This window comes from Protopterus annectens, chromosome 9.part0, assembly GCF_019279795.1.
Source record: "Protopterus annectens isolate FY-2018-M chromosome 9.part0, PAN1.0, whole genome shotgun sequence".
Classification (NCBI taxonomy): Eukaryota; Metazoa; Chordata; order Ceratodontiformes; family Protopteridae; genus Protopterus; species Protopterus annectens.
The window spans coordinates 955,128,405-955,149,060 of record NC_056743.1 but is presented as its reverse complement, the minus strand read 5'-3'; the positions used below and the strand labels follow the sequence as shown (position 1 = coordinate 955,149,060).

At 41.6% G+C, this 20,656-nt stretch overlaps 1 protein-coding gene across 1 annotated transcript in view; it reads right to left on the bottom strand.

Annotated features, from left to right (window-relative positions):
• Positions 1–1,374: 1,374 nt before the first annotated feature.
• Positions 1,375–20,656, bottom strand: part of KIF27 (kinesin family member 27) — a 1,524,306-nt gene continuing 1,505,024 nt past the window's right edge. Inside the window, exon 18 of the mRNA XM_044083686.1 lies at positions 1,375–2,031. Coding sequence (XP_043939621.1) covers positions 1,544–2,031 — 488 coding nt within the window. The 3' untranslated portion in view covers positions 1,375–1,543. The remainder of the gene's footprint in view (positions 2,032–20,656) is intronic.

The window sequence follows — 20,656 nt, the reverse complement described above, 5'->3', positions numbered from 1 at the left end:
TGGGGCAGCAGTTGAATCAGACCTGAGATTTTTGGCCTTTTTATTGGCAGGCAGCTGACCTTTGGGACACTGTGTCACTGTTAGACAGAGGCACAGTATACTAACGGCATAGCAAAATTAATTTAAAATGGGTGGTGAAAGCCAAACACATTCTGGCTAGGCTTATAAATGCCCTAGGGCAGATAGCCTTGCATGAACCTATAAGATTATGCCATAGCACCTTGTGCCAACAGTTTAAGATGCTGGTTCTCCAGGTAAACTGATATGGAGAGATGACTGCATAGGGTTTTAAGGACAAATGCTTGGAAGACAGAACATTGCATATGGTCATGAGAAGCACCCAAACAGAAAAGACAATCCTCATTGTTGATCTTTATAGGGAATCTACCTCTCACACCAACATCTTCCCTTTCTGGATGACATGTAAACTTACAAAAAAAAAAAATAAAAGTAAAAAATAGATAAGAAGAAACTCCAATGGGGCACTTATCTGAAACATGGCTCAGTACCCAGCACAGAAGGAGCATTCAAGCTTATGGTCAATGATGGCATTCCGACTGGCGACAAAGAAGTTCTGAGGTCTGTACATCTGTATGTCACCTTTATGCTCTATGCTTTGAGCGGGAAATCCAGTTTGTAAAGAATACTGCATCAGTGATATGGAAGGACATCTTTGGAGACAGTTCTGATATACTGAGACATGCATAATCACTGCCAGTAAGAAGTTTTTCCCAATTATAAAAGTGCTATAAATGCTAGAAGTGATTTACAGAATTGTATTTTACACCTGCAGGTACAGATAATATCAAACATACTTAATACAAGCAGTAGTTTGAAACTAAAACTAAATGTGGTCATCGGTAGCAAATTCACACAAGGGATTTAATGAGCAAAAGAACTTGTTAATGTGGAGGACAAGTGAACAGACTTAAGGAAATTGATATTCTAAGTGAATACAGATGCTGATTTTTCTTAGGAAGTGCCTATTAAAATGGCAATATATTCTGTTTTGGCATCTTGTTAGAAATAAAGCTAACAAATTACTGATCTCACATTTAAATGAGTTACTGATATTTTAAATCATCAACATTTTTGTGAAGAATATGTTTATAATTTTAAATATGAATAAGATAAATACATTTTCATTTAAAATAATTTTTTTTCATGGGATAGCTGGTCTCATAAAAAATATCAGAAAAGCATCTTACAACACTTGTTTGAAAAAACTTCTTTAGTATTTCATGTGTTTAACTTTACTTGCCAGCCCAGATGTGAATTAGCTAAAAGTAATGTTGACAATACAAGAGTTAGCAACACATGACCCTTTAGAAAAATGTTCTCTTTTAGAGTATTATATAAATGTTTCCTCTGGTAAAAAAAAAAAAAATACTGATGCACTGTAAAACCAACCATTTTGTGAATATCATTTTGTTTGAGAAAGGGATTCTTTCTCTCTTTGTCATTATGCACATGGTCATATTTTAAAAAAAAGGTCACATGTTCTGTTTTAAACTCCGTTTAAATCATGCTAAGGCAGTCACATTCACCTTTTATGACCAAAGTCTGCAGACTTTCTGAGGAGCTCAATTGAATCTGCAGGTGCTGAGTTTATGCTGGCTCCTAAACTGGACCGTCTCATTGACAGTTCTGAAGCAGAGATCTGCCGCAGATCTTTTCGTGAGACTCGCATTGGACTGGCTCCATGCCACTGGCTTATGCTGTCTCCTGATGGAAAAGAGGCGGGTACCCCAGTAAGCATATTTGAAAACTCTGGATCCTCTGGTGTTGACTGGTCCTCAGCATTTAATGACTGCTTCCTGTTTCGTGCCAGAGAGATGGGGCTTTGTGATGCTTCAGTTCTTTCTTTACGTTGTCTGCTGATCTGCTGTGATGTTGAGTTTGTAGAAACATTCTCAGCACATTTCATCTTTTCATTAGATTTATCGTCTTCTGATTTAGAATTCCACTTTGATTCCTCAGAAGATATTTCTATTTCTTCTTGATTCAGTAATTCTTTATTGGCACCATTATCTAAGAAAAAGTTCCAAAATAAGGAAGACATGTATTTAGTCAAATTTTTTAACTGAATAGCGCTTATAACTTCATTAAGGTTTTTTTTAGAAAAATATTTGTTTCAACTCATCTATTCATACTCAAACTCACAGTGAAAAAAATAAAAAAGGGCACTGGTTCCTTATGTTAGCTTGCCATACATCAAAGAGTACAAACACAGTTTATATGAATAATGTTTTAGAATACAATATCCTCTCTGTGCTATTACTACTACACCTTTACTCTAAGATTGTTACATAACCCCTAGAACTACACAATCTCAAAAAACAAACAAAAAACCCCACCAAAATATATTAAATCCAAGTCACAATACCTTGGAGAATGTGACTGTTGATTGGGTCGATTTCAGTTCAGGATCCCACATTTGACATTTGTGACCAGGATTGTATTGTTCAAAGATCTACTTATGCTCAAAAACAATCAATGAACTTGAAGCTCATCACAAATGGCAGCTAAAAGGTAATTCTATGGCAGTTATACTCTAAACTGAAATACATTAAGATGAAACGGCCTCATCTCACATACCTGTTTATCTTCATTTTAGTGGTGAAGAGTTTGTCACAATCAAGCTTGTTATACTAAATTCAAGTACCTAAAGATTTGTAAGTACTATCCTCATTGTATCATATTAGTCCTTACAGCAACTACACCATTCGTTTTTTGCAGGCAGATTCATGCCACATGGGGATGAAGACCCAACTATGATGCAGGAGAGCTGGGTTCAACTACTGTGGCTTATGGCCACAGAAGGAGTCAGCTATGGAGGTAAGAATGAATAGCTTAATTTTTGTTTGCCCATTTTGTGGGGGGGGGGTAACTGTAGCTTTCTTGTGGTGGTCAGGAGCTCTAGCTTTGGGTGAACAAACTAAAAGGGAATCACAACAGATGTTCTGCAATGCAGGGAGTATGTGTGATAGCAGCTGTGATGCCCCATGCACTGGCCCAGTAATCAAGGAGCTTCAATCCTCAACACTAGCACCAGTGAGGAACGTGCACATTGGGAGGATGACAAGTACACACACAGTAAAGTACAATTTCCCTTAAGAGCACACAGATATCACAGTCAGTCTGGGTACTGGTTTCTCCCTCTCTCTCCAGATCCCAAGTATGACTCTCCACTGGCACAGCTATAGGGTTAAGATCTCAGCCGAGTGCTCAAGCCAAAACCTCCAGCACCTTCTCTGTCCAACCAGTGCTTTGTGTCCCCTGCCTAAGTAGCTGACACACACTTTGAGATTTGATCTATATACACACAGATACTCCTGAGGAAGGCTGGCACAGGTTCACTAGCTATGCCCCCTTCTGCCCAGACTATATGGTAGTACCAGCTACCACCAACCACTACTTATCAGCTACTATAAGGCCCTTACAAAGGGTGACCAATTCTACTGTGCAATGATACTATTATCCAAATGGTAAGTGTGACCAAACTAAGGCTATTTAGGAGTGGCCTGTACAGTGTTACCAAATACATATGCAAGTACTCTAGGAGTTTAAATATCTCTAATCAAACCAGCCATGATTAAAAGGTTTAAATATATTTAATAATAAATAATAAAAGAACAATAATACTCAATAACTCAATACAGTGACAACAGAGTTCAGAATCACAGGAAATACTTTAAAACAACGTTGCAGGACAGTCTGACATAAATACAAAAAAAAACATCTAGACTGATCTTACTATTTTCCTATCTATCTCTAAGAGAAATACCATGATCTAAGGCTTACCTACACAGCCAGGCAAATACAGATGAGAAGTGCTGAAGATGGATGTGTTCAGATCCAGAGACAAATACAAATGCACTGACTTTCTCTCTGAGATAGTTGTTAAGTTACTATCAAACATTTCTGCAGGGTCATCTAAGACTACATCATTCTTGTCACTATTGCCTTAGTTCCCAGGCTAACAGGAACTTAAAATTTAACATGTGTCTGTGAAAAATACTTATCGCTCAGATGTACAGCTGGTAGGAGGTCACAGAGTAATACAAAAATACTTTACATCTGAAACCTAGTAATTATCTCTGTCTCAAGACAATAGAAAGAAACTCTAGCTGTAGACATTCTGTCTTCTAGCTGTGGTAAACACAACTGTAAAACTCTTTACTTATTTTCTCAGAATTTGTAAGTTAACTCTGTATGTCCCAATTTCTGCTAAGAAAACATACATTTGCACAGGCATATAGTCCATATACATTTCTGCTATCTTCCAGCAGGGTGCACTGTGGTTACATTTTTGAAGCTCAGCACATAACATACAGGTTACATACATTTGTAGACAAGCCTATGGATCATAGTAATATTTACAATGACAGAATTATTTACAACATTTTAGCTAGCTGGGCTGGCAGCCTTCACATTTCTCCCCCTCCCCACCATGAGAACTCAAACTAGTTTTTCAAGTGACCCTTGAAAAACATTGCTTGAGAGGGTTGAGCCTACTTGGGAATACCTTACCCCATTCCCTGTCTTGACTGCCCATCTGCTTTGACATTGCTGACTCCAGTACCATGCTGCACTGTCCCACCATATGCCTGCAACCCTAAGCTCCACCATAGTAATTTGGGATCTTCCTGGCTGGCTCCATGTAGCCATAGATCCCCCTCAGATTCCTCCTGCCTCCTTATTGCCAATACTCAGCACAAGGGCCTCCCTGTCATGGCAAGGTTTCATCATGTTAACATAGCACAATTTGTGCCCCTGCCTCCTGCCCAGCAGTTCTACCAGGTAGTTAACCTCACTGACCTTCCTTACCACCTTGTAGGGTCTCTCCCAAGCTGCTTGCAGCTTGTTTTGTCTGACAAGGAGAACCATTACCTGCTGCCCTACAACATACTCTATAGCTTGAGCATTCCTGTCATACCAGACCTTTTTCTGCTGTTGGCTTTCTGTCAGGTTCTCCTGGGCCAAGCCCATGAGTTCCCTGAGCCCTGTCTTGAGGTTTAGGACATGCCACAACAGACTCCTTGTAGGATTCACACTAATCCTCTCATTCATCTCAGATTAAATCTAGAGGTCCCCTCACCCTTGACCACACAACTCAAACGGTGAAAAACCTGTGGATTCCTGGGGAACCTCTCTGTAAACAAACAGATAAGGCAAATATCTGTCTCAGTCCCTCTTAAACTGGTCTGCAAATGCCTGTAACATGGTCTTGAGTGTAGAGTTTAACCTCTCAACAAGACCATTAGTCTGGGGATGGCAGGGAGTGGTCTTTAGGTGCTTCACCCCACAATACTTCCACAGAAAAGCCAGCAGATCTAACATGAAATTGGCACCTCTGTCAGTCAGTATTTCTTTTGGAAAACCTACCCTGCTGAAAATCTCTAACAAAGCATTTGACACCTTTTCTGCCTCAAAGGAGGACCGAGTCACTGCCTCAGGTTATCTTGTAACATAATTTACTACCACTAGGATATACTTTTTCCCTGTGGAACTTGGGGTACTCAGAGGCCACACAATATCCATAGCTACCCTCTGAAATGGTTCCTCAATCACAGGCAATGGCATCAAAGGAGCTTTCACCTTGTCTCCTGCCTTGTCTACCTTTTGGCACTGCTCACAGGTCCTGCAGTACCCTGTTACATCTCTGGAAATCCCAGGCCAATAAAAGTTCTGGCATAATATGCCTCTTTGTATGTTTTATGCCCATATGACCTGCAAAGGGAATATCATGGTCTATGGCTAAAAGTGCCAGATGGCAGGCTCTAGGCACTACCAACTGCTGTATTCTCTCACCCTCTGGCCCTCTCTCAAGGGCCACTCTCTGTACAGTAACCCTTTGTCCCAGTATACAGATTCCCCTTTCCCTTGAGAATCAGGTGCTTCACTAGCTACCTCTCTCAGGCCTTGTAATGTAGGGTCTGAGAGCTGAGCCTGTCTCAGATCTATCTTTGTAACCCTTCCCAGCTCCCATTACACAGGAAGTCTGGTATCCTCTGTCACTGGCAGCCTGGGTACTACTACTCACCTCTGCCCTTGCAGTCACTCTGTCCAAGGGAACATCAGTACCCCCAAGCAGCTGTGGCTCACCTTCAATCTCACTGCTACAAGATATCTCCCTTCCTGAAGTAACCACCTCACCAGTCCTGGCTGCAAGTGTGCATCAGTCTGGGTCTCCCCCAGGCTACAAGAGGCACATGCTTGTCTCCAAGCCTGACTGCATGTATCTGCATGAACACATGGTACTGCACTATCAAAATCATTCCCTATCAGGACATCTGCAGGGATATCCTCAAACACACCTACTTGCTGGCTTCCTTTTCCACCCTCCCAGTCAAGGTGAACCCTAGCCAAAGGTATTTGGAATGGGATCCCTCCTAAAGCTCTGATTGGAGTAGACTGCCCAGGCAAGTAGTGCTCCTATGTAACCATTGCAGGCTTCACAATGTTTATGTCAGCGGCTGTGTCTCTCTCTTAGCAATGGCCTCTTTGCCATTCACTAAGATAGGATGTAAGCTCTTGTGATAGTCTGGTACCCTTGTTGTCTTGAGACAACTTACTGTTGGCATTTTGTCACTCCCACTTACTGGCTATCCCAACTTTTGTTCCCCACCTTGCCTCCCGTGGACATCTACATGCTACATGGTCCCACTGGTTGCACTTAAAACATTTAACCTTAGGTCCTGGACGTGTACCTGGACTAGTGGCTTCCCCTGCTAGTGGCAAATTCTGTTGAGGCAATCCGGGCTGCCCACCATGGGTTCCATTAGGCCTATAAGCAGCACTGGGTGTCCCTATCCTGTGCAATGATGTCCTGCTTGCTAGGTATAGGTCTCCCTTCTTCCCCAACTCATCTACAGTAAGGCATTGTCTATCAGATAACCAGATTCTCATGTCCTCAGACAAAGAGCTAAGAGCTTGTTCACTCACCAAAAGGTCTGCCAGCCCTTCAAAAGTGGTGACCTGATATCCACTCACCCACCTATGAAAAAAAAAATACTCAGTTCAGCAACATATTCACACAAACTTTCATCTGCCTTGCATCTATGCTCACAAACCTTTCTTCTATAAGCTTCAGGTGTTAACTTAAAAAATTCTAGCAAACAATTCTTTACAGCACTATAATTTAAAAAGTCATGGTCAGAGAGTTTGCACAGAACAGTTACAGCTACACCATGAAGTAAAGGGGTCAGGAACCATAACCAGAACCCTTGGTCAACATCATGCTGTTTACATACCCTCTTAAACATATGAAAGAAATGATTTACTATTGTTTATTCGAATGGAAAAAAGTACAGTTTTGTACCTACCATAAATGTAGATGTTCGAGTGCTAATACAGCTGCAGTAATCACAGATGGGTTTTCTGCCGTCAGGCGGGTCCTCGGTCGGCCGAATTCCAAAGTCTAGGTCCGGCGTCGGTTGTCGTCGCTTTCTTTCCTGATGTCAGTGTGACAGGGGTATATAAGACACAGCCGACGCCATATTCTTCAGTCTTTCTTGCCCCAGATGTCAGGTGCCCCCAGAAGGAAGGCAATACATAAATTATATATATATATATATATATACATATATATATATACATATATATATATATATATATATATATATAGTCAAGCAATGCAATATAATCAAAAAACAGTAGTTGCAAGCAAATACACCATAGAAGGATAACCCAAATTAGGTTGTATGAGGAGGTGTTAGCCACTAGGCCTTTACCAAGAGGGGACGGAGGGAGGGAAACCTGTACTGCAGCTGTATTAGCACTCAAACATCTACATTTATGGTAGGTACAAAACTGTACTAAGTTCATCGTGCATACAGCTGCAGTAATCACAGATGGGTAGAATCCCAAAGCTACGCACAGGGTGGTAGGCACTAGATGGAACTGGGAGCAGCCAGAATGCCCTGCAACACAGCAGTGGCAAAGCCTGCTCTAGTTTTGGAATATAAAGGCAGGTGGTAGTGTTTTGTGAAGGTATGCACAGAACTCCAAGTGGCTGCCTCCAAAATATCTTTGGTAGGGACTCCTCTGAGGAAGGCTGTAGAGGTAGCTGTGGCCCTTGTGGAGTGGGATCTGATGCCTGTAGGAACAGGTTTGCCATGAAAGGAGTAACAAAACCGTATGCAATGGCCTATCCATTTTGAAATTGTCTGTTTGGAAATTGGCTTCCCTTGAGCTCCTACAGCATAGGACACAAAAAGTTGTTCAGATTTCCTGAAGGGCTGTGTTCTGTCCAAATAGTAACGTAACTGTCTATGGATGTCTAAGGAATGTAGCAGCCTTTCCCCTTTGTTTTGAGGATTGGGGTAAAAGGTAGGTAAGTGTATGGCCTGATTTAAAGCTACCTTGGATACTACCTTAGGCATAAATGAAGGGTTGGTTCATAGGGAAACCCTGTCCTGATGGAAGATGAGAAAGGGCTGCACAGCCATGAGGGCTTGTAGTTCCGAAACCCTACGAGCTGAGGTAATGGCCAGAAGGAAGGCTGTTTTCCAGGACAAATATTGCAAATCTGTAGAGGCAGCTGGTTCAAAGGGAGGTAATGTTAATTTTTCTAGAATGTAGTTTAGATCCCAGGCTGGTATTGGTTGTTTCCTTGGAGGTCTTATATTCTTAGCTCCTCTGAGGAACTGTCTTAAAAGTGGGTGAGAGAATAAGGGTGGATCAGTGTTGTATTCTGCAGAAATGGCTGAGGCATGAATTTTGATGGAGGAAAATGAAAGTCCACTGTTCAACAGCTCAGCTAGATACTGTAATATCTGAGGCAAATTCAGTTTTCTAGGATCTTGGCCTTTTTTCTCATTCCAAGCGCAAAAACGGTTCCATTTTGCGGAGTAAGCCTTTCTAGTAGATGGCCTTCTGGCCTCCAAAATTACATCCTGCACCTCTTTGGAGAGTAGGGTCTGTTGTGGTGTTAAGGAATTTTCCATGCAGCCAGATTGAGAGTTTTCAGCTGACTGTGAAGAGTTTTGTAGCTGTGCTGAGTCAGTAGAAGAGGCATTAGAGGTAGGATCCAGGGAGGAGTATGTGTTAGGCTCCTCAGGAGTGGGTACCAGTGTTGTCTTGGCCAGTCTGGAGCAATCAGTATCATCTTCGGTCTGTCTGCTCTTGCTTTCAAGAGCACCTTGGGCAGAAGAGGCAAAGGTGGGAAAGCGTAAACTGTCCATGTTGCCCAACTGAAAGAAAGGGTGTCCACTCTCCAGGCCTTTGGATGAAAGGTCCTTGAACAGAACTTTTTCAATTGATGGTTCCTGTGGGAGGCGAAGAGATCTATGTCTGGTCTTCCCCACGCTTGGATTATCTCTGTAAACACTTGAGGATTCAACTTCCATTCGTGTGGATCTGTCATATTTCTTCTTAGATTGTCTGCCAGCGTGTTTTCCAATCCTGGCAAGTACTGTGCTTTTAGTTCGATTTGCCATTCCAGAGCCAAGTTCCAAAGCGACATGGCTAGCCTGCACAGGGGGTATGAATGTGTTCCACCTTGTTTGTTTATGTACCACATTACTGTGGTGTTGTCTGTTCTTATCAATAATTGCCCTGGATGCAGGAGCTCCTTGAAAATTGTAATTGCATTTATCACTGCTAGCATTTCTTTTTGATTGATGTGAAGGTGCTTTTCCTTTTGGGACCATTTGCCCTGAATGCACCTGTCTGTCATGTGCACCCCCCAGGCGTAGTCTGAGGCGTCTGTTGCGATGACTTGATTTGCTTGAGGCTTGCAGAATGGAAGAACTGTGTTTGTTTGGCATGCTTGGGCCCACCATAGAAATTCCTTTTGCAAACATGGAATTATTGGTATTATTTTTTCCAAACTGTGGCTGTGTTGAGACCATAGGTTTTTTAGGTACCATTGAAGTTTCCTCATATGCAACTTTGCACATGGGATTAGAAGAATGCAAGATGCCATGAAGCCCAGAGCCTGCAGGATTTTCCTTGCAGTGAGCCTGGTACAATTTGCTAGTATTTTGAAGTAATGAGTTAGTTGCCCTTGTTTTTCTGGTGTAAGATAGGCCATCTGGGTGTTTGTGTCCAAGTTGGCACCCAGGAAAGTTATTTTCTGAGATGGTGTTAGCCTGGATTTCTCCTTGTTGACTGTGTATCCCAGAGAATTCAATAACCGTGTTACATAAGCCAGATGTTCCAGAAGTAGGTGCTTGTTGTCCGCTTGGATCAGGCAGTCATCCAAATAAGGGTAAATTTGTATCCCTTGAAGTCTGCAGTAGGCAATTACTGATGCCAGGCATTTCGTGAATACTCTGGGCAGTAGATAAGCCAAAGGGCAATGCAGAGAATTGATAGTGGATTGAACCTGCAAGAAATCTGAGGTATCTTCTGCAGCTTTGTCTGATTGGGACATGCAGGTATGCCTCCTTGAGGTCCAATGTTACCAGCCAAAACTCCTTGCCCAGCATGGGAAGAAGCTGCTGTAATGTGAGCATCTTGAATTTTGGTATGAGTAGAAATGTGTTTAGGATGGATAAGTCCAAAATGGGTCTCCAGTCGGTTCCTTTCCTTGGTACCAGAAAAAGTCTGGAATAAAAACCTTGACCTTGTTCGTGAGTAGGTACCTCTTGAATAGCTTTCATGGCCATAAGCTTTGAAATTTGTATTTGAGCCTCTGCCTTTTGATTGTGTGGCAGGTTCGGCATGCCTCTCATTTTTGGAAGTGTGTGAAAGTGAAATCTGTAGCCTCTGCTTATAATGTCCAGGATCCATTTGTCTGTTGTGATAATATGCCAATTTCTTGTAAATAATGCCAGCTTTCCTCCCAAGGGTGCTGCCAGCTGAGACTTGCTTGGCATGGAAAGGGGGAAGTCATTGGGTTTGTTTCCTGTATTGCTGTGCACTGTCTTCGCCACCTCTTGTTGCTGGAGTTTGCCATTGTCTGCCTCTATATGATCCTTGAGGTTGTCCTCTGCCCCTTGTGCGCCTGTATCTACCTCTTTGTGGCTTGTCCATGGCTGGAAAGGACCAGTTCTTTGCAAGCCAATTTCTGCTAAAACGTGGTGGTTGAACCTGTAGAAAAGCTTTGACAGTTTGCATAGATTTAGCTTTTTCTTCCATTTTCCGTAGTATCTCCTCAGCATTAGTACCAAATAGTACATCCTTTTGTAAAGGAGCATCTAGTAGCTTAGCTTTAACATGGTCAGGCAAGGTTTGTTCTCTAAGCCAGGCATGTCTACGAATGACTGATCCTGTCACAGCAGCTCTACTTGAGGCCTCTAGGGCATCATAGCCACATTGTAAGATGTGTTTACCCACTTGTTCTGCACTATGCATCATATCCTGCAACTCCTTCAAATCTGGTTGTTCAGGTTGAGACATTTTATTTCTTAACTGTGATAACAGAAACTGCTGATATTTAAGCATATGGAACTGACAATTTAAGGCCCTCATGGCTAGGGTGGCCGAGCTATATACCTTTTTTCCCCCACCTTTCTAAGAATCTAGACTCTCTTTCGGAAGGTAGTGGATTCTTAGCAGTAGAGGCCTTCATTCCCTTGGGGCCTTGAGAAATGGTTTCAGGGTCAGCATTATGGCTTTTGTAAAGAAATTGGTGAGAGGTAGGAACTCTGTAGTACCTATCAGGCTTGACTGGGGCAGGAGGCAGGGAATCCGGATTTAGGCAAGCCTCCGAGTAAACATCATCAAGTATGTCCAAGACAGGAGGTATCGCCAGAGGTCTGTGCTGAGGTAACAAAAGAAATTCCCTAAGTCTTTTCTTGAAATCAGAAAAGTCTTGGCCTTCCCAATGGAAGTGTTCCCTCAAGGTGTGCAAGGTTTCCCCAAAAGATAAATCCTCTGGGGGAGATACAGAAGGAATGGACTGCTCAGCATCCGAATCTTCAAAAGGGGAGTACGAGTGTTCCTCTTCATCAGAATGTTCTGAAAAAATGGAATCCTGGTCAGAAGAGGGAGAAGCTTCCTCCACTCAGGGTCTCTTGTCTGCAGGGGGCTGGGAACCCCTGATAAGAGTAATTAAATCCTCAGCCATTTTTAGCATCTGCTTTTTAGGCATGGGGCCTGGAGATGGGCCCTGTGCAACAGGCCTCTTGGGATGCATGGCTGATTTGGACTTAGTAAAGGCCTTAATGGAGAAGGAAGATGAGGGTCTAAAAACACCATGGGTGGAAGTGGACCTATCCACATTAGGAGGCTCAACACTCACAGTGGCTTCGGTGGTTGTAGTCTGGGTATGGGCCGAGGTACCTGCAGTCTCGGGTACAGAGGACACCGCCAAAGAAGTGTCGTCGGTAGTCAGGAGCTGCGTAGGTGCCTCGCTGAGAACCGGACCACGTGTAGCCGGTTTTGGCGTGGTGTCGGTGGAGACTGCGGGCCTCGCGTGTCGGTCTTTGTCCTTGCGTTTTTTGGACAAAACGGTAGTCGGAGTATCCGATGACATTTTATAATCAAAGGTTTTACCAAAAAAGTGCTGGGCGAACTCCGCCCGACGCTTAATAGTGCGTTTATTGAAAGTGGCGCAAAAGGTCGAGACGTCGTGGTCTGGGCCTAAACAAGGTATGCAGAGGGAATGGAAATCCCTATGCGGTATTTGCTTCCCACAAGAAATACAATTGTTAACTTTGTCTGACATCGGTCTGAGGCAAGAAAAGTTTCCCCAACGGGGTACTTAGCTTTAAAGAAGACTTCGGTTTCCAATTATTCGTAATTTCAGGAGCTGGCCGACCGGCACTTGCGAACTGCTTCTGCTTCGGGCACCGCGCGGCAAAAAAGACTGAAGAATATGGCATCGGCTGTGTCTTATATACCCCTGTCGCACTGACGTCAGGAAAGAAAGCGACGACAACCAACACCGGACCTAGACTTTGGAATTTGGTCGACCGAGGAACCGCCTGACGGCAGAAAACCCATCTGTGATTACTGCAGCTGTATGCACGATGAACATCATGTTCCATTCAAATAAACGAATGGTAATACCGAAAGTAAAAAAAATTAACGTTCACAATGTCGAACCAAATGCTCGACGCATTTGACTCAAAGGTTCATAGGCTGGTACTAGGCTATCGGCCCTAGGGCTTATACAAGCCTAGCCATAACAATTCCCTGGCTATTTCTTCCCTGGACCTCTTGTCTAGCAGGGGGACTGACATGATCCCTGGGGTGAATTTTCTTTTTCCCATCCAATCATCAAGGTTCCTCTTGAAGAGGGCCAAAGAGGCACTCTGCTTGGCATGTATGGGCAGTCTTCTCCAGAGTCCGGGGAGTCTCTGGGTCAGGAATCTATCCCTCCAGCATGTTTTGTTTATTGTGATAACAAGGTTTAGATCCCTGGAGCGTGTGGCTCTGAGGGATTGGGATTTCTTTAAGTGTAGCATGTCCAACAGCTCTGGGTTTGACATGGCCTTGTATGTTAAGCAGAGATCGCCTCAGAGTAGATGATATGCGACAGAGTATAGCTGGAGTTTTTTAAGGTGGTCAGCACAGGTCATCTGCTTTAGGCCTGTAATTCTTTTAGTGAGGTATTTCTGCAGCCTTTCCAGTTGTTGCAGATGTCTTGAGAGGTACATACCAAATGGGGTGTTGTATTCTATAATGGGTCTAATGACGGATGAGTACAATGGGGCAATGACCTCCTTTTTTCTGGATGAAAAGCCCGTAGTGATGAGGTGTGTCACACAGAAGGATTTCCTGACTGTTGTGGCGATGAGGTCATCGAAGGTGAGACCACTGTCCACCTGACTCGACATTGTTGTTGAAACCACCGTGTCATAGCCATATAGGAGCTGATGTAAATCAAACTCCTATACAGCTATCATATTTTTGCAGGGGAACAAGCCCCCCCCCTGCACCCCCCACACCCCACTACTTATATATTCTAACTCCGAGAATGCACTACAGTGGGGATGTGGATGAATTTCCACTTCCCACTGTATTGCGATCTCTGTGCAGATAGTCGATTTACACTTATGCAAATGCAGTTGTGCATTCGCATAAGTGGAGTCGATTATCTGGTGCAAAACTGTTTGTGCGTTCGACATTCTATTTTTTGGCACATTGCAGCTGATAGAATGTTGTTTGCACAAACAATAGTAAACTGAAAGAAACTATCAAAATTATCCTGCTCTATAAATTGTGAAAGAAATTTACTGACCTTTGTTGATTCTGGGGTTTGGTTACTCCCTTCCCCATTACCTCCATGACTCTGGCAAAGAGTCAGCATCTCCTTTTCATGTTGCCTCTGCCTTTCCTTCTCCTCAGCATCCAAGCATAGCAGTTTCTCATTCTCCTCAGCCTCCAGATGGCTCAGTCTCTCTGCTGCTTCTACTTCCAAACGCTTGGCCTCCAACTCAAATCCCTTTAACTATAGACGGATTTTTAAGTCCTCTGTGGAAATGTTGAGCTGTCCGTTCTCTAAGAGATGTACATCTCCATGGCCACTCTGACTGTCCTCATGGTTGCTACTGTCTGATGCAGCTGTGACTAAAGCTGCAATCATGTCTGCCTTAGTCAGGTTGGCATGTACCAGTCCTTTAGCCTGGCACATCTCAGCCAACTGTCTCCTTGTCAGCTTGCCATACTCCTCTGCTGACATGCTTGCCTGCTCTCCCCGAATAACTAAGCTGGCAAAAGAAATAAAACAATTGTGATATGAACTCTGAATGTTCACTGCGTGGCTGATTTAGAGTACAAAAACACCTTCAGTGATCACTGTACACAGCTACAGGAATTCAATATCCACACCACTAGAAGCCAATTAATATGTGATGTGGCTATCTCACCACTATCAACCAATTAATATGTGATGTGGCTATCCCACCAATGCCAAACAATTAATATGTGACGCCCCTGCACTGCTCCAGTAATCAAGGAGCCTCAATCCTCACCACTAACACCACTGAGAGACGTGCACATTGGGAGGATGACAAGTACACACACAGTAAAGTACAATTTCCCTTAAGAGCACACACAGAGATCACAGTAATTTTGGGGCTGTTTTTTCCCTATCTATCCAAATCTCCAGTAAGACTCCCCACTGGCACAGCTATAGGGTTAAGACCTCAGCCGAGTGGTCAAGCTAAAACCTCTAGCACCCTCTCTGCCCAACCAGTGCTTTGTGTCCCTGCCCAAGTAGTTCACACACACACACACACACACACACACACACACACACACACACACACACACACACACACTTTGAGGTTTGATCTATACGCAAACACACAGACACTCCTGCGGAAGGCTGGCACAGGTTCACTAGCTATGCCCCCTTCTGCCAAGACTATATGGTAGTGCCAGCTGCCACCAACCACTACTTATCAGCTACTATAAGGCCCTTACAAAGGGTGACCAGTTCTGCTATGCAATGATAATATTATCCAAATAGTGTGACCAAACTAAAGCTATTTAGGAGTGGCCTGTACAGTGTTACCAAATACATATGCAAGTACTCTAGGAGCTTAAATATCTCTAATCAAATCAACCACGATTAAACGGTTTAAATATATTTAAAAATAAGTAATAAAAGAACAAGACAATGCTCAATAACTCAATACAGTGACAACAGAGTTCAGAATCACATGAAATACTTTAAAACAACACTGCAGGACAGTCTGACATAAATACAAAAAAACATCTAGACTGATCTTACTATTTTCCTATCTATCTCTAAGAGAAATACTATGATCCAAGTCTTACTTACACAGCCAGGCAAATATAGATGAGAAGTGCTGAAGATGGATGTGTTCAGATCCAGAGACAAATACAAAATGTACTGACTTTCTCTCTGATATAGTTCTTAAATTACTATCAAACATTTCTGATGGGTAATCTCAGATTACATCATTCTTGTCACCTCTGCCTTAATTCCCAGGCTTACAGGAACTTAACATTTAACATGTCTGTAAAAATACTTATCTCTCAGATGTACAGCTGCTAGGAAGTCACAGAGCAATACAAAAACACTTCACATTTGAAACCTAGTAATTATCTCTGTCTCAAGACAATAGAAAGAAACTCTAGCTGTAGACATTCTGTCTTCTAGATGTGGTAAACACAATTGTAAAACTCTGTTTATTTTCAGAGTTTGCAAGTTAAGTCTATATGTCCCAATTTCTGCTGTGAAAACACACATTTGCCCAGGCATATAGTCCATATACGTTTCTGCTCTTTTCCAACAGGGTGCACTGTGGTTACATTTTTGAAGCTCAGCACATAACATAAGATTACATACATTTGTAGACAAAATTATGGATCATATTAATATTCACAATGACATAGAATTATTTACAAAATTCTAGCTAGCTGGGCTGGCAGCCTTCACAGCAGCAATGTGCACAACAAATGCATAGGTGTTGTTCTCCATATGTGGAATTCGAGGATGAAAGGTTTAAGGGCAGGCCAAAAGGGAAAAGCCTCCTGTCAGGAAGGTGCAATTGTGAGACACACCTCTCTTCGGTGTCTTGTTATGGTGGGAAACTGAGCTGGTGTGCTGGGACATGGAAGATACAGGATGACGGATATAGACAAACAGGTGAGGCAAAAAATGGCTTCATATGCAACTTTTCCACGTCTAGCTCATTGAAAGGAATGCATCTCTTCACAAACCATCCTAAAATATGTGATAAGGCAACAGTGAGGGGGAAGATTAATAATGTTAATAGACTCTAAAGGCTAGCATGGTAGTTTATACTAGGAATTGTTAAATACACTGTCACACTGTAAATATTACACAAAATAAAGTTTAGATAAATAACAAAAGTAGGAAGTACAAGTGCGAGAATGAGGAGAGATAAACCCAAAAGTTCTTTCTTAATCCAAGTAACGAAGTCTGGTAGATTTAAATCAAATCTGTTTATTCACATAAAAATATGAGTACAGGGATAAGCGCTTTCGCTAGATTAGCTTCATCAGATCCTACAACCCTTTAAATGAGTCAACACCTTATATAGTCTACCTTAATTCATTAATATGATGATTAAAATCAATTAACATATTTTAATTAAACAATTAGTGTATCAATACATTTTTACACATTCTTTTTCTCATACCATATTTCATATTTCATATACAAGCAGATTAGGAATCTTAGAGCACATATAATCAGTTGGTGCCTGTTTTTATACATATCAAAATGTTTTTATATATAAAAAAATGTTTTTATACAATTTATAAAATGTATTGTATATATTATAATGTCTTTTAAAATCACTTTGTACTTCCAGTTTTACATGCATTCATGGCTTCACAACCTAGTCTTTGATACACTAATTGTTTAATTAAAATATGTTAATTGATTTTAATCATCATATTAATGAATTAAGGTAGACTATATAAGGTGTTGACTCATTTAGAGGGTTGTAGGATCTGATGAAGCTAATCTAGCGAAAGCGCTTATCCCTGTACTCGTATTTTTATGTGAATAAACAGATTTGATTTAAATCTACCAGACTTCGTTACTTGGATTAAGAAAGAACTTTTGGGTTTATCTCTCCTAGTTCTCGCACTTGTACTTCCTACTTTTGTTATTTATCTACACTATTGGTACTAGTGCGTTGATTTGTTATACAGCCACGTTACCACAAAATAAAGTTTGACAAAATGGCTAATGGCAGAAATGCAATATGGATAAGACAGACAAAATACTTGATAAAATGGGTAATGACAGAAGTGCAATATGAAAATTATGCTGACCTACTTTTTTCCACAATAAAACAGCCACAGTGTATTTTATTTATCCTTTGTTAACTGGGTTACTATCACTAGGCTAGTGGTCTTTTTTCAGGGAAACTCAAGGTGGTGTTTATATTACTAGAGAAAATTTGTCCAGGGCTTCGATGAAATTCCCATAATCTTTTTGACAGATGCCATGGCAGTGGCGGCTGGTGACTTCAAATCACAGGGGGGCTGCAGGAGACAGCTGAATGGGTGGGGTCAAGGGGGGGGTGTGGTCAACCAGAAAGGGGAGGAGCTATGCACAAAACCACAAAAAACTAACTTTAATTAAATACGCTGCCCTGGGTGGCAAACCATCATTATGAAAGTCCAATCAAGACAAAAATAAGTGTAGAAGAATAAAAATATTTCAATGCATTGGCTGCATGACAGCTTACTTAATATCTAGATGGAAACAAAAGGTTGTGAGGCATGAAAAATAAATTACTTTTTAAATACATTACTGGAATGCCAGTCAAAATCAAGTATAAGAAAACCAGAAGCACTCAACTCAAACCACTTCTCCTTGCACTGCAGTCCTAATTATAATATATTCAGCTTTATTAAAGTACCAAGTAACATGCTGAAAGTAGAAATCTATGTGATGCCCCACTTGTAAAAATGTTTCTTATCCAAAAAGACCTGCTGCCTGACAACTTGTTTCATGGGGAAAACATGATAAAAGTAAAAATGAAAAGCAAACAAGAAACAAGCTCAAGATACATTGCTTAAAGGATTACTGTACAGGTTATGGACCACACATGATTGGCATTCTGTTTAGTTTACGGGTAAAGTCTGTAGAGATGACTGGAAGTCTCCAACAAGTGTAATGAGCTTTTAAAATAATGGAATCCTGTCCTTTAATACCCAAGGCTTATACATTATCTAGTCAAGTATTCTCTGCATGGCAACAACAGAAAGGCTTTCAATGTTGGCAATTCTTTAACAGTATGCTTATTAAAGCTTACTTGCATCTTACGATCTCAGACAAGCTTACCTTATGGTCATTAAAGCATTGCTACTTAAAACACAGAGCAACAGGCACTTTGAGTAATAAGCATAAATCAACAGTACAAAAATATGACAGAAACCAGACCATTCTGCAAAATCAAGGACAGATGAAAAGCCACTGTAGTACTTATGCAGTGTGTCCTCCCCATCCAAGGTAGATACAACTACTCCTTGCCTTGCTTGGACACATCCAGAGTCACTACATGGGGAGTGGGGTGCAACAAGCATGTCACAATTTGAAATCTCACTGGCTGACTGTGATGGCCCTGACACATTTGTCATACCTCTCAACCTCAAGAGCAAGAAATCTGGACAAAGCCATACACAGAAGTGGGACAAAGGCCCAACAATAAGGACAATTTTTAAATATTGCTCTAATAAACTTAGAAAGATAATAGAATAGGTCTTGCATTAGTATGAATTTTCTGAAGGGTATAAAATCTGAAACTCAAATGTCTGTCATTTTCTAACTTCAGTCTTTAGTGATGTCACTAATTTGCCAAAAAACACAATTTTATGAAAAATGGACAAAAACGTGATGCAAAAATATAAAATAGACACACAATACAGCTGCTACCTGTCAAAGAAGGGACACTTTAATATTAGTACTGCTACCTTGAGCAGCTGACAAAATATAAAAGAATCTACATGCATTTCAAGTAATCTATAACTTTGATTATTACAGTTATTTCTTAATTGTAAACCCTCCATGTTTTCTTCCAAAATTGCTATTTTGCGGAGGGATTATAAGGGGGAAGAGCAACATTTTGAGCCAAAAATTGGGGACAGTTGAGAGGTTGGCTATGCCTAATTCTATAAAGCAATTTATTTGCATGTACCTCTCAACCTGTTAATGCAGTAAATCAGAACAAGGCCAAATATATTGGGGGCACATATAAACAGTACTAAAAATTGCTCTTGTATAAATTGAGACAGTTGATACAACAGCTCTTACTTTAACATGCATTTTTCTGAAGGTTATGAAGTCTGAAACTTAGAGTGACTTCTGGCAAATCATTTAGGAATTAAAACTACAAATTTTATGAACAAACCAAAAATAAGAAGCAAAAATCTATTCATTCTTTGAAAATCTGGACAGTTGGTAGGTATAGTTCAGCTGGGCCTGTCTGAGTTTGCTGCCCTTCCCCCCCTGACAAAAATAGAAGTTATGTTCTTACCATAACGTTCCATGTTAGTTGTCTTCTTCTCGCCTTCTTCTTGCTGGATGGGTTCGGAGCCGACCTCTGCTCCGACTCGGCCACTCTAAAAGCTCGAGAGTTGGTTCCACCGGCTCGAGGCTCCCCTTATATCCCACAATGCTAGGCGAGAGTTACCTCAGATCTCGTTTGTAAGCTAACCCCAGCTTATAACAGTAACAGTATAACTGTAAAACAGAATCCACCTCTAACAACAGGAAGAAAGAAGGGTGACCTACATCCTGAACCAAGAAATATGCATAATAGCATATGACTAAGAAAGAGGTGGTAGAAAGAGAGGTCACGATCACAACTCCTCTAGGTCTGTCCAGGCCAGGGGAAGGAGGGTGGACGAAGAAGAAGGCGAAGAAGACAACTAACATGGAACGTTATGGTAAGAACATAACTTCTATATGTTAAGTTGTCTATCTCGCCTTCATTCTTGCTGGATGGGACCGCGTCCCTAGCACCTTGTCCCGGTGGCCTAACGGAACAGACTCCTGAGAACAGTGGAACCAAAATTAGCTCTATGCCTAGAAGCTAAATCCAACTTATAATGAGAAATAAAAGTGTGAGGAGTAGCCCAAGTAGCCGCTGCACAAATGGTGTCAATAGGCAGTCTGTCTTGGAAGGCTAAAGAAGTAGCCAACGCTCTGGTGGAATGGGCTTTAGGTTTGTTAGGCAATTTTTGTTGTCTAATTTCATATACCAGGGAAATCAAAGATGTTAGCCATCTGGATAATGATACCTTT